This window comes from Vidua chalybeata, chromosome Z (genome assembly GCF_026979565.1).
Source record: "Vidua chalybeata isolate OUT-0048 chromosome Z, bVidCha1 merged haplotype, whole genome shotgun sequence".
Taxonomy (NCBI): domain Eukaryota; kingdom Metazoa; phylum Chordata; class Aves; order Passeriformes; family Viduidae; genus Vidua; species Vidua chalybeata.
The window spans coordinates 30,894,670-30,908,825 of record NC_071570.1 but is presented as its reverse complement, the minus strand read 5'-3'; the positions used below and the strand labels follow the sequence as shown (position 1 = coordinate 30,908,825).

The following is a 14,156-nucleotide window of genomic DNA, read 5'->3' as shown; positions in this document are numbered from 1 at the left end:
AACACAATTTGACCATAATCCTTTAATGTTGAAAAATAACATAAGGATTGTTTTACAAAAAAGGTAGGGTATTAATAGCTTTCAGCTACTGTGGTTGTTACAGTAAGTAGTTACAATGTCTAAGATTCTTTTTTTACTTTAAAGACAAAATCATTACGCAAGCTGTGTTTATAAATTATAACAGCTCCTAAAACCAAACAACATTTATTACAATACTCCTAAAAGTCTTCATTTTGATACAGACATGCAACTTAATTTTTTTAATGCACAATTGATCAGAATACTCTGCATGTATAATTTCTCTCTAATTTCCAATATGAATAAATAGGAAATGCAGTGAGATTTGCAATGGTATAGAAGTTAATAAATATTTTCAAATTTCTTTTGTGTCTGACATTAATGAAGACAAAAACATGCATATAAATTTGCACATAAATTTATTAATTTTTCCAATGAATCTGTCAAATTATTAGACAACAAATACATTTTATGAAAATAATTCTATGTAGTAGTGTTTTTTATAAAACAACTTTCTTACTTTTTTTCTTTTTTAGAAGACTTGATGAAAGTTTGTTTTTTGAAAAAACACAAGGAACTAAAATTCACCTGACACTTTTGTAGACAGGTATGGATAAAAAGCGCTGTTTTAATTACTTTGATTTTAAAAAGCATTTTCTCACAATTTTTACTTCATAAAATTATACATCAGTACAGTTACAAGTGGGCTCCAGTTGCACAATCAAGGTACTAGTAGAAGGGTATCTACCATCAGAGGTCTATACTAGTGCTTGGAAGAAACCTTGGGATTGCTGTTCCATTATACACATTTCAATGTTTCTGTCTTCCAGGAGTTATGTAACCAAATCCACTGCCTGCCTTCCTTTAGAATAAATATCCTTTTAGTTTAAATTTAGGCCCTGGCCACTGTATGATTGAGGAACTACAAATAGCTCTTCTTGCATGTTTTTCACTTGTATGTTGAGGAACTGGCATTTTCAGGATAGAGCTCTGTGTCCTCTGGGCATATTACCAAGCCTAGTGTCTGTTTGGATGTTGACACAGTATGATGCCATGCAGTTCTAGCTAGTTACACAAATGTTACACTGGATGTATGAAAGGACATCAAAAAGGGGTGAAACCACAAAACAAGCACATTGACAATCTACATTAATTCAAATCTCAACATAATAATGTGCTAAAGTGCTGCGTGTTAAGCCAAAAATACCTTATGTATGAATACCTAGTTTTGCTAACACTGTGTGCTAGTAGTGCAGAAACTTACGGAAAGCTACAGAATGACCTTTAAGGACAAGTAAAGCAACCCCCCAGTTTACACACGGTGGAATAGTTCTACATGATTTGTTGCAGAAGCCTTACTGGTGGTGCAAATATGGGATGAAAATATTAGATTAAGCTCTAAAATAGATGCATATATGCTAAAATTATTTTCACAGGTAATATATCACTGGATATTTCCTTCTGATAGAAAAGTGAAATTGGGTAGTAGAAGGGTGTAAGAAATGTGTGTTTATCACTCAGTCAAATTGCCTGACTGGAATACTGTTCTATCACAATGCTTCCGAGATTTTTCCATGAAGACTTGGAGAGGAGTGCAAAGAGAGAAATGGAAGAAGAAAGAGGAGGGTGAAGGTTAAATATACACATCCATAGTTCTGGGCTAACCTGTAGGCAGCAAGAAGCTTGGACAGAGGTACATCTTCTCGTCAGTTTTCTTCCAAAGCAGTTTGCTATCTAGTACGAATTCTGCCTGTCTTTAGTACAATCAATAAGGAAGCATAATGAAACATGACCCCAAATTCATGGCTGCCCTGGGCCAGACACTCAGCAGCAGCATATATGAGGCAACCAGCCAGAACGCCTAAACGCTGGCATCTACCTCCTATTCTACACACTTGCCAGCTTACTTCCCCTACTAATTGCTATCCTCCACCTACAAAATCAAACAGGAACATTATACCTCCCAATACTTAAACTCTTACACCCTACATTAAACACCTCCTGATCAGGCCTAATCACAACATTAGCCCTCCTACTAGCATTCATAGTCAAAGCCCCCCTATATGGCCTCCACCTCTGATTACCCAAAGCTCACGTAGAAACCCCCATAGATCACTGGATCTATGCTACTAGCAGCCATTACTAGGAATGAGTAAGAGAATAAGTAATGTATATGTCAGAGCTATAATGACCACATTATTGTCTACTGCAATAAGCACACCCAGCTTTCTTATTCTTTAGTGCTTCCTCTATTATTCTGTGATTTTTTGAACTAGTGTAGTTTTTCTTGGACTGCCATTTTCACCTTAAGGACATATTATAACTAATCCCACCAAGCACAGAAGTAGCTATAAATATAGGGAAGAGCAAAAGATGTTGCCACCATTACTACAAATGGAGAGCTGGAGTGAAGGGCATGGTAAGAGAGGGAGGAGTGCTTTTCCCAAAAGCACTTTGCTTCTCTCATATCTCCAGGTTTGAAAGGATTTAAATACATTCACACTCTTTTCACTTCTTGATTCCTTTAGCTACCCAGCAATGCTCTGATTTTATTCATGCAGAAGCTTTTTAGAGTACAGCTCAATCTGGAATAATGATACAGTAAGAGAAATAACAATTTTATTACTATAGTTGCATTTGCTTTGGGGACAGCTTTGCTCAGTGATTATTTTTGTCTACACTTTTGGCTGACCACTGAAACCAGAGAAGTGTTGGCCTTTGCACATGTGGAGTGATGGTGCCTGCAAGAGCAGAGATCAGTGATCCTGGGTAGCACACTGACAGCTCTATTAAATTAGACTCATGACAAGCATGTTTGAACTTTACAGCAATGGTTTCAGCACCTACATTCTCTATACAGAGAAAGAAAGCTATTACGCTTAGATATATTTGTTTAAATCTGAATGTCTAATCATCTAGGTTGTTTCTAATATATAAATAGTTAATTATAATCCCCAAAGCATTGCTACTCAAATGAGTCATCTGCTAACTTGTTGAGGATTACAAGCAGATTTGTAGACATTTAAATCAATGGAATCTAGAATGCATGTCTGGAAGATAAAAGGTTAGTTATTAAACTTTGAGTGTCCAGTTGAAAACATTTTGACTCTCAGATAAGGCAGCTATGAAAAATTATTAATGTTACAATAGTTCATTATTCAGAGGTAGTTACATCAATATCAGATTCTTACATATTGTAATGCAGTGGGAAATACATTGAAGTATTTTATCTTCAAGTAAGGCAGTTCTCTTTTTATTGCTTTCTGACACTCTTGTACAGTGCAATTACTCAGGAAGTTCAGGGGGTAGCTTTAAACAGTGATACAATACAGATGAAGACATGATTAAAAGGAAAAAAAGAGCAGGAAGGGATCCGAGACACAGCTCAGCTAAACTGTTTTCACCAAGGTATTGAAGTGGGCAAGAGAATCTATCAGTCTAAGTGGGAAATGGGGATGTCAGACTAATTCAGTCTCTTCTTGCATATTTTCTTATCCTTAAGTGAAAAAAAAAATCATCTATTACTATTAAATTTGCATTTTTTTGGTAATAGGTTTTCATGATGACCTGAGAAGATATAGTTGTATAATGTCTCCTTTTAAATTTTGTTTCTATATAATAGATATATTGGCTTACTTTTTTAATCTTACAAGTGACCACGTGTTCCTTTAACCTGACTGTTGGCTGCTCTGTTTACACATTTGATACCAGACGCATTATTGGAAATATATTTTCAAATTGAGCTTTAAAAAGAAGTAATTTCATATCAGTATGATTATAAATGTGTATGGTGATTAATCCTATTTGTTCACTACTGCTGTGAAATAGTTAAAATACTTAATAATAAATTACTTCTAAGTTATGAAGCAGGTAGACTCATATTAATGACTCAAGTTTTATACTGAAATACAGTAAATTGTAATTTTTAATTAATACAATTGTGCCTGTGTGAAATGCAAGCAGATATTAGTGTTTGCTAAAGACCAAAGAAATCCTGCTAACTGTTGAAACATAACTGGTGCATGATCATTTTCCAGTATTTTGGATGACTAATCCAACAGCAGTCAAAGTGCTGAGAGCCAATAAAATGTCATATTCTATGTAATAAAATTTTCCTGTACCTCAATTAAAAATGTGTGACTAGATTTTGGAACTCAAAACTTTATTCTTCTCTTTAAAACTGGATTGAATATATATTAATGAAAATTTTGAAGAGATATATATTTAGAATACTACGTAAGACCTGGTATTCAAGAGTAAGTTTTGCAAGCTTTTTCTTTAAAAAAACAAAAAGAATACATTCTTACAAAACCCCAACCAGTTAGGAATCTTTAATTTCTTAAGACAATTTCCTATAATGCTTGGTCATACATTTTAAATATTTTGAATTTATTTACTATTAGCACTGTTCATTTTCCAGGCACAAACAAGAAGTGTTCTGGGCTTTGCTGACTTGCTCTATGAATGCTTCTATGTGTATTTCATGACAATGACAAAAAGACTATTTTAATTTAGAGTAGAACCTGATTTTTTAAACACTTAAGGTCTATATTTTTCTAGGATACACTTCTGTTTTCTCAATGGGATGATTTGTTTGAAAAAGTAGTCATCTCTTTCTGCAATGACAGGAGTCAAATAATTTTCCAGAAAAGCATATATAGTTTACTGCTCATATGTTAATATTTATGTACACAGAGCAAATAATATGAAAAAATATATCTCATTTCTTATTGAACTATAACAAATGAGTAGCTTTTCCATTACTCTGCATCTGACCTAAGAACCTTAATGCTTTTATTTTCACATTATATAAAACATCAGGTAGGGTTAAAACAAGCTAATAATAAATAAAACAGTGCAGGTGAGCACCAAGAGTCTCACGACCGCTGTGCACTGAGTCACAGGAGAATACACATAGCAATTCTCCATCCTGGCCAAAATTCAAGCCTGTAACTTTCCTTGAAGGTTCAATGACAAAAGTGTTTTCCTTGGGTTGTTTTTCAGGCAATAAAAATAAGTTTCCAAGCTTATTGATTGAAACACAGGAGCTCATTAGACAAGGTAAGTTCCTGAGAGCAGACAGTGTTTCTGATAAGCTCAAGAGCAGCTTAGCTCAGGTGCTGTTCATCAAGGCCTAATGAGTATTTCTGAGATTGTAGTGTGGTGGGGGAAAGCTGTACCAGGACAGCTGCTACTCTACATGTACAAAGGTTGTAGGAATTGGGAGCCCTGCGTTCTTGACTCTGACTTTCTGGGTATCCTACTGATTTCAGTATGAAACTGACAGGAGAGGCAGGGAGGTGAGGCAAGAAGAGTGACAGGCTGGCTGGGAGTGCACAGCTCTCAGTGGTGTGGCAGGGTGTCAGCTGTCATTCCATATAACCAGTTGATGTGTGGATTGGGGGATTATTTTTACTAGACTAGCTTTTGCTTGGCAAGTAATTAATGAGTTTATTGTGATGCTGCTCAAGGTCATCAGAAGCTGTGCAGGAAACACAATTTTAAACCAGGGGCAGATTCATCATATCAGGAACCACCCTTGGAGGAGAAACCCAAGAGGCAATGTGTAACATAGTGGCCTGCCTGGGATGAAGTCAGAATAGAGAAATGTGGAACATAAATTGTGTTTTATTTTTATTTAAGCTGTATAAAGACACAGGGCATGAGGCAAAGGTCATACAATCATAGAATGTTAAGGGGTTGGAATGGACCTTAAAGAACATCTGGTTCCAAACCCTCTTCCACGAGGCAGAGACACATCTCATTGTACCAGGTTGCTCAAGGCCTTAGTCAGCGTGGGCTTGATCAGTGCCTGGGTTGGGATATCATTCACAGCTTCCCTGGGTAACTGTTCTAGTGTCTCACCACTCTCACAGAATTTCTTTCTAACATCTAACCTAAATTTTCCCTCTTTCAATTTGTACCCATTATTCCTTGTCTTATCACTACAGTTTCTGACACAGAGCCCCTCTCCGGCTTCCCTGTAGGCTCCCAAGATGGATGGATGCAGCTGACAGCATGACCTTCATATATTAATGAAATATTCTGAGTTGGAAGAGATCCAGAAGGATTATCTACTCCAACAGTTAGCCCTGCACAGCACATCCCCAGGAACCACACCATGTGCCTTCCTTGGACGCAAGAGCTGCTGGCAGGCTGGGGAGCAGGACGACCACTGCTAAGCTGCTCTGCTGTGCACATGGGAACCGCATGAGCAAGCAGCAGGTAGATAAAGCTATTACATTAAGACTGCAGAGCAGCTCGGCCACCATCTGGTGCTGCAGGGGAGCGTGTGTGTGGTATGTGGGATGTGTGCGCGCAGCAGGCCGTGCCCAAGGCGAAGCGGGCACGGCGGCCGGGCCTGGCCCCGCCCGGCGCCTCGCGGGGTGCCCGCGCCCCCTGCGCGCGCCCGCGGCGAGGGGCGGGGTCGGGGGGCGGGGGCGCCGCGCGGCCGCAGCTCGGCCGCCCCGCCCCCTCCCGCGAGCCGGTGCCGCCGTGACGCCGCGGAGGCCGCGCAGGCGCAGCAGCGCCCGCGGCGCCTGTTGTATCCGGCCGGCGCCTTTTCTCCGCTCCCCGCCTCCTCCTCCCCGGCCGCCCGTCGCGGCCGCCTGTCGCCGCCGCTGCCTCTGCCGTGCACGGCCTCCCCTCCCTCTCCGCGGTGTGGCCGGCCGGCAACGCCTCCGATCCCCCCCGTGCGCCCCATGAAGCGATGGCAGCGGCCAACTTCGGCAAGATCCAGATAGGGATCTACGTGGAGATCAAGCGCAGCGATGGTGAGCGGGCCGCGGGGGGCGGCGGCCGCCGACACCCTACCCCCCCCCCCCGTCCCCGCATCCCGGCCGGGCGGTGCCGCGCGCGCGGGGCGCGGGGGGCGGGCGGGGCCGCGCGCGCCGGGGCCCATTGTGTGCGCGGGGCCGGGGCGGGGCCACGCCCGGCGCGCGCTGCGGTTGTCAGGGGAGCACGGGCGGGGCCGGGGGGGGCCCAGGGGAGACCCACGGGAGACCCACGGGTGGGGCGGGCACCGAGACGTGCAGGGTGGCCTTGAATGGAGGGGGTGGGGGGGGGGTTTCGGACCTGGGTCGGTGGGAGGGGAGCGGAGGAGCTTTTGGCAGGGAGGTAGGAGGGCCTTCGGGGAGGGGGATGAGGTGATGGAGAGAGGGAGGGAGAGAGGAAGGAAAGGCCTTTCGCTTGAAAGAGGTAACTTCTTGTCTGCTCCGGTGCTCTAAAAAATGACACAACGGTAATGCCCTGACAGGAATGCCTTTGGACATTTCCATCGCTTGGCAGAAAGCATGATGTTATTATTTCAGATGTTCTTTGTGATTAAAATGTAGGAAGTATACTTGCTATTTATGCCCGTGAGTTGTAATTTCTCCATCGGGGATCCAGTGTTTCTCGTCTTGCCCAGCTTCTCCTGGTGGGAGGATGTGTGATGCTATCTGAAAATACATGTGAATCAAGGAGGCGTGTGTTTAGGGTGCTAACTCTTCATATTTGTCTCTGGAGATATTCAAAGCCCACCAGGATGTGTTTTTATGTAACCTGCTCTAGGTGACCCTGCTTTGGCAGAAGGGTTGGACTAGATGATCTGCAGAGGTCTCTTCCAATATCAACAATTCAATGGTTCTGTCTGTTAAGAGAGAACTGACATGGGAAATTGATTGAATCAATGGCAGGTCACTCATGACTTCAGCTCTTGGATTTGAGTGAGAATTTGTAATCTGTTCTCAGCCTCTCTGAGATCTGTGAAGCCTGCTAAACTGGGGTGGGGTTCTACTCAGATTTTCTAGAAAGGTTTTGTTGTTGTTGCTGTTGTTGCTGTGTGGTTTTGATTTTTTTTTTTCCCTGGGATCTAGAAGCTTCCTAAAGAGTAAGCAGATGTTTCTAAGGGAAGAGAGATGTGGAGGTCCAAGGCTCTGAAGCCAGCAGCTTCTGTCATGAGGCAGAAAAAAAACAGCCAACAAGCCTTATGCTGCTTGTCTTTCTTGTATATTCCGTGCTGCAATTCAGCCCTACAATAAAATAATGGTTGGTGTTGGCTGGACACTGGATTACACCCAACCCCTCAATTTGTGCCAAATGCCCTGTTTGCCATATGAAGAATCTGATTGGTCTAGCAATTATTTTCATAACTCCTGTGCATCTCTGTCTGGGATTTCAGAAAGCCTCACAGTAGCATCTTGTAAAACTTTTTCTGATGTCTATGTGAACTCCTAAGAAACATTACTGTTTGATTTGTATGCCTTTGTAAATTAGGCATGAAAATGCTCTGCTGCTGTAGGATTCTACACACTTTTTAATATCAGAAGTGGTTTTGGTAACTCTCAAATATAACAATACTTATTTTCATTACTATTCATGGTTTATGTATTTTGCTGTATCACTGAAAAAGGTGATGCAGCACATTGAGTATATTACTCATCAGTAATATGTACTAGGGGGATGTCTTCACAGCAGTTGCTCAAACTGTAGGGTTTTGAGAATTTGTGTTAAATTGGTCCATGTGTGAGCAAGACTACACAGTACTGTATATAGGTACAGTGTCATAAGTAAGTAGCAGGTCCTAGTTATTGTGATGTGTCCTTGTTTTTCTTTGTGACTGAAAGAGATGTCATATTTTGGCTCAGGCTACTGCAGCTAACTGTCATTCTCTTCCCATTAAACTGTAGGAGAAAGTGTCCTAGGTATGTGGAAAAGAGCATTTTGAGGGAGATATGGAAGGACAGCCAGCATTAGATTGCATTGCCTTATAGAAGGTAATTTTCTAACCTCAGCTGCTGTTCCACAGCAGTGGAAATCAGTCTTACTGCTGATGATAAGGTGAGGGTCTTACTGCTTGTCCCTCTGTCAGCTGAATTGTTCCTACAGACTTTCTCCCATCCAGTGTGTCTAATGATTTTTTCTTCTGATTATTTAATACGTTAATTAATGATTTGATTGACTAAACACACTAGAAAATTCTTGGATGTGCTAGTTTTCTGCACAATTAGTGTGTTCCAATAGCTTATAGAGGGATCTGTGACTCCGGCAGTATCAGTATGTAGCAAATATACATAGTCATAGTCAGGATGACATGGAAGTCTTTACATGTGATCTTCTGGATCTGCTCTTCCCAGAGCTGTACCCTAGGAAGAATCAGGGCTGTCTATCGTATCAGCTGCTGTTGGCTGAGAAAGAACCATTAAAACGGTTTAGGAAACTCTTGGAGAGAAGAATGTGTTCATATCAGCTTTTCTTGTTATGTATTTTCTTGTCTGTATTGACAAGAAAAATGAAATATTGTTTTGAGAGGTAGAGATAGTAATTCTTTAAGTTTTTCTTACTTACCTCTTTATTTGCTGAATCCAGAGAAGACTAGTTTTACTTAGTTAATGGTGTCAGTGAAAAAGTGTGTGGGTTTTTTCATCTATCTGCCAGTAATCTTAAACATTTTTTTTCTGAACGCCGAGTTTTATTGATTCCAGAGAACTGTTTTTCCTTAAGTAAAAAGAAAAGCTAAAAGAAATTTTTTTGGTGAAACGTGATTGTTGCAAGTAAGACCAGAACATTCTGGAAAAAATAAGTTGCATATTCTGTCATTTTGACAAGTCCTAATTATCCTGAAGTGAGAGATTTATTGTGGGACTGAATAGGAAATGAATGTTGTACAAAAGAAAGGCATTGTTAGAAGTCATGGCCAAAAACACATGAAAAACAGTTTGGATAAACTCCTGCATTTTCAAGAGCTGATGTTGCAGAGCTGCTTGCTGTTTTTTTCTCAGTGGGTAAACATCCTTATAACTGTTACCTACAGCTGTAGATAGTATTTCTAGTTACAGCTGGAATAACTAGTTATGTTCATGTATCATAAGAGGTACTAAGTGATCACCTAGTCCAGGTTTTTATAATAACTTCCGATACTGAAATGTACTGCTTTGTTTAATTTATGCATATTGTTTGAAATATGACTAGTCTGTCTTGGAAATGGGAAAGAACTATTTTGTTTTAGGTTGCAAATTGCTAAGAATGGACTGCATTTCCATATTTGAAAAAGGTGCCTTTTCACATGGAAACTTAGGGCAGTTAGTAGGAAACCAGAAGGTACCTGCCAGACTCAGGGTATTGATCCTGTCCAGATGTCCCTTGTTGAGGTCTAAAGATAGGCATTTTTCTGTTAATGAATTTCCTTTACACTAATAATAATAGCCGGCTGCTTTATGTGTAAACTTGCACCTGTATCTACACTTCCTGTGCATTATCCCATTAATGATGACAAAGACCTGTATAAGTATTTGTGAAAAGAATCTTTCACTTTTTTTTTACTCCATAAATGCAGTTTTTGCTGACACAAGATAAATCACTTCTGCTATGCATCCCTTTAGTAGGTTAATTTTTTTTCCTTTTTCTGTCCATTTCCTCCTCAGACTGTTCCTGTTCCCTCTGTCTTTGCATATTAGAAATACTACCTAGAAAGGCAGAGAAATTAATTACATATTTGCTCATTTTGAAAGTGGGATGGGAGAGAGGGAGAGGCAAATGCAATTCTGACTTCACTGTATCAGAAATAACATACAGGCATGAGGAGAAGGGACACTCTTGTAATTAGGAAACCTACTTAAGATTTGACTGAACTTTCAGGAAAGGAAAAATGCTGAATTTTTAAGGATTAACTATCAAATGGTGTAAAAAAAAAAAAGATCATGACTTTATGCCCATGTTTTTCATAATACAAGAATAGGAGAGCTGTCAGTGTTTGAAGAGGAAAACTTGAAATTGTTAAAAGAACAAAGGACTAGGTACAGTTATCACATGAAGTTTGTTACCAGAGGAGATTGAATCCAGAAGCATAGCAGAATTTTAAGAAGGATGGTGTTGTGGTTTGACATGGAAGTGAATTTTTTTCCAGGAAGTTGGGTCAAACCAATCAGTGGTCAGGTTTGGATATCGGCACCTGGAGTGACCACTGAAAGTATGGACACGCCTCTGAGAACACAGGAGGTTAAAAGCAAGAACTCCCAGCAGAACTGTCTCTTTGGTTCCAGTGGTCAGAGAGTGCAAACTCTCCCCTGTCCAGCCATGGGCTGGGTGGGGGAGGGGAAGCCACGCGGCCTTGTCCAGGTAGGCCGAGGGGCTGAGGGTCTGGAACCGAGCCAGCTCCTGTGGACGGAAGGGTGGAGAGAAGCGGAGATGCCTTTGTCCACCCCCCCCTCAGAGAGAAAGAGACAGAGAGCCTGATGGCACCTGGAGATTTGCCGGCAGAGGAGAAGGAGAAAGGGGGGGGATGATGCCCAGTGTGGGAGTCGAGAGTGCTGGGCAGAGATTTCAGCCGTCCAGGGAGTCTGAACTTTTAACCCTTTACGGGAAATGAGGGCTTTGTAAAATATTACTCCTCCTTGATTTGCAGTGGAAGAGAGACAGTCCAGGACCTGAGATGTTCGAAGAAGAAATTTTTAGGTGGGAGGAGATGATGGAGTAGCTTTTGGCTGGACTTTTCTTGTTAGCCATAGACTGAACCAAATTCTCCTGCAATAGAGACTGCATTTTAGGGGGATGCAGTGATGACCCAAGGAGACCTGCTTCAGCAACTACCAGCACAGGAATGGCAAGAACAGAAGAAAGCTGAGGAGGGAATGGTGATGCCCTCTGTCTTCAGGAAGATGATCTCTGTTCCTGGACCCTCGGCCCCAGGGGAGGAAGAAATAGGGGGGACTGTAGTCCCAAGATGAGAAGCTGAACTGTTGTCTCTTTGGGTCTGTGGCAAAGCATCCTTAAAGGAGCCCTATGAGCAGTCTGTCCATGCATGGTGGTGAGAGCACTGTGACATGGAAAGTGTCACACTGGCAGATTTTCTCCGGGCAGTTGCCATGTGTGACGTGGAAACACAGGAGGTGGCAACTGTGTTTCCTGGGGTGGTCTATGGCACAAGAGAGACTTCTCTCTCCCTTGATAGACTGAGTATTGATTATCTGAAGGGTAATTTGATCAGGAATCCTGGGTGATGTTTCATGGTGGTTGTTTTGGAAATTGGGAGGAGTGTTTTAGAGGGTCCTCATTCTGGATTTAGTGTGTGTGTCTTCTATAGTAGTAGTAGTTTAATAAAGGTTTTTCCCTTTGTTATTAAGCTTGGGCCTGCTCTGCTCTGTTCCTGATAACATCTCACAGCACTTATTTGGGAAGGTGTATTTTCATGAGGGCACTGGCATTGCGCCAGTGTCAAACCATTACAGATGGTAGGAATATCTAGTTTTATAATAAAAACTAAAAAAAAACTTAAAAAACCTGACGAAAACAGCAGCAACTGTAAATAGTTTCTCTTTTTCCTGAGTCTGTAGTTTAAATACCTCTTACTGATGTGAGGTGGGAAGAAATCTTGCCTGTGGCTGTGATGTTTTTAATTGCCTACTTAAGAATTTTCTTCATTTGTGTCTGTAGCAGCTGGAACTGGTTATAGTAGGGGATAATCCATTCCATCCAAAAAACCTACTGGGAGCTTCCTGCTCCTTAGTCTTCTAAAACATCTTGGTAATTGTTTTCATCTTCAGACGCAAATGGGACTACATTTTAGCAACAGTCAGGGCTATACTTTGTTTCTTTAAATTCACGTTTCTCAGAGTTGAGAGTTCGGTAGCATCCTCTGTCTTCTGGGTAATCTTGTATCTTCATGTACAACTCCCAGTAGCAAGAATGATTTTATAGCAGGAGAGGTTTAATGATGCTATAAAATTTCTGTTCAGGTTTGGGTAGTCACCCTATTTTACAAGCTCTTGAGGATAGATTTAAATGGTAATGTGTTTTTACTCTTTCCTTTGGTGACATACATCTATTTGTTCCCTATGATTAAGGTTATTGTTACCACATTTAAATCATTTGACTGAATTACCTAATCCCTCTGTAAGCTGTACAGATACAATGTGTCTTTGTGGTTCCATAATAGCCAGAATACACCCATGGTTTCAAGTCTGCTGTTGCTGGTCCAGCTAATGAGTCCAACATTTAGGCTTATCTGGTGTAGGTTCTCATTATTACAGCCAAAGTTTCTCGAGATTTTTTCCCTCAAAAAAAATTGACCAGGAGAATATGTTAAATTTTTTGTCTCCTTTTTGGAGTCACTTTTTTATGTGTTCAGCTTTCATTAAGCCGTGAATTTTCATTGTAACTCAGATTCTCAGATATTTATGTAGGCCTTCTGTATTTTGTGGAAATAGCTCTTTTACAAGATGAATAACGAGAGCTGAGTCCTGTTCTTCAGAGAATCTTCTCATCTTTCTTCCGTAAATGTGTTTAATACAGCATTATTTACTGGCACTAATGTCTTTAGAGCTGTATGTGGGAGCTAGTATTGCATGTTTTTCCCCCAGTAATCATGTTATGGGGGAATCTGTTCTTTATTTAATAGGTAAAGTTATTGTTCTGTGTACCCATGTTCTCTGATGGCCTGTTGCCTGGGCCTAATGTTGCTTGTCTTTTCTTCTTACGGCTTTATCAATGGAAGACTTTGCTGTGCTGCTATGGCACCAAGCATCACTTTTCCTCTTGTGAAGGTGAGGCAAGACAATAAATTATAGGGAAAAAGTCATGCTTGACTGAAGAGTAATGTTATTGCAGAAACATCTCTTTCTGTTTACTATAGGAAACAAACTAGCCTTTTGAGTTTCTTTTCATACATCCACTTACTGTGGAACAAGGTAGAGAAAAGAGTGAAGTATTTACCATGTGAGCTTTTTTCTCAGAGCACAAAATCTGTAGCATATTTATTGTGTTGACTTGTGAATTGTGCTTGTATGGTTTTTTGGGATTTTTTTTTTGGTGTTTGAGGAATAAGTAACAGAATGGAGTAAATTAACTTCATTGCTCTGTTACTGTTTAGGTTCTTAGTTTGTAAACATTTACTGCTTATATCATAAAGTGGGATTTTTCCCCCAACTTTTCTTCCTGTCTTATATTTTGTTGGGTTATCTTGTCTTCTTCACCATACTGTATGCCAGGATTTGGGATCAGGAAGAGAATGCAGTGGTCAGCCTCTGGTGACCACTAAAGTGTGTTCCCTATAATTATTTGCATTTTGTGTATTCCATAGAGGAAAATAATTCAGTTACTTTTGATACATTAAAGGTTTACTTTAACTTCAGAATTAAGTTAAATTTCTAACGTGATACAAG

The 14,156-nt window shown here is 40.8% G+C and overlaps 1 protein-coding gene across 4 annotated transcripts in view; it reads left to right on the top strand.

Moving 5' to 3' along the window:
- Positions 1-6,524: 6,524 nt before the first annotated feature.
- KIF2A (kinesin family member 2A) overlaps positions 6,525-14,156 on the top strand; it is a 60,967-nt gene continuing 53,335 nt past the window's right edge. For all 4 annotated transcript variants that reach the window (XM_053931305.1, XM_053931303.1, XM_053931304.1 and 1 more), the window contains exon 1: positions 6,525-6,791. In XM_053931305.1, coding sequence (XP_053787280.1) covers positions 6,728-6,791 — 64 coding nt within the window. In that variant the 5' untranslated portion in view covers positions 6,525-6,727. The remainder of the gene's footprint in view (positions 6,792-14,156) is intronic.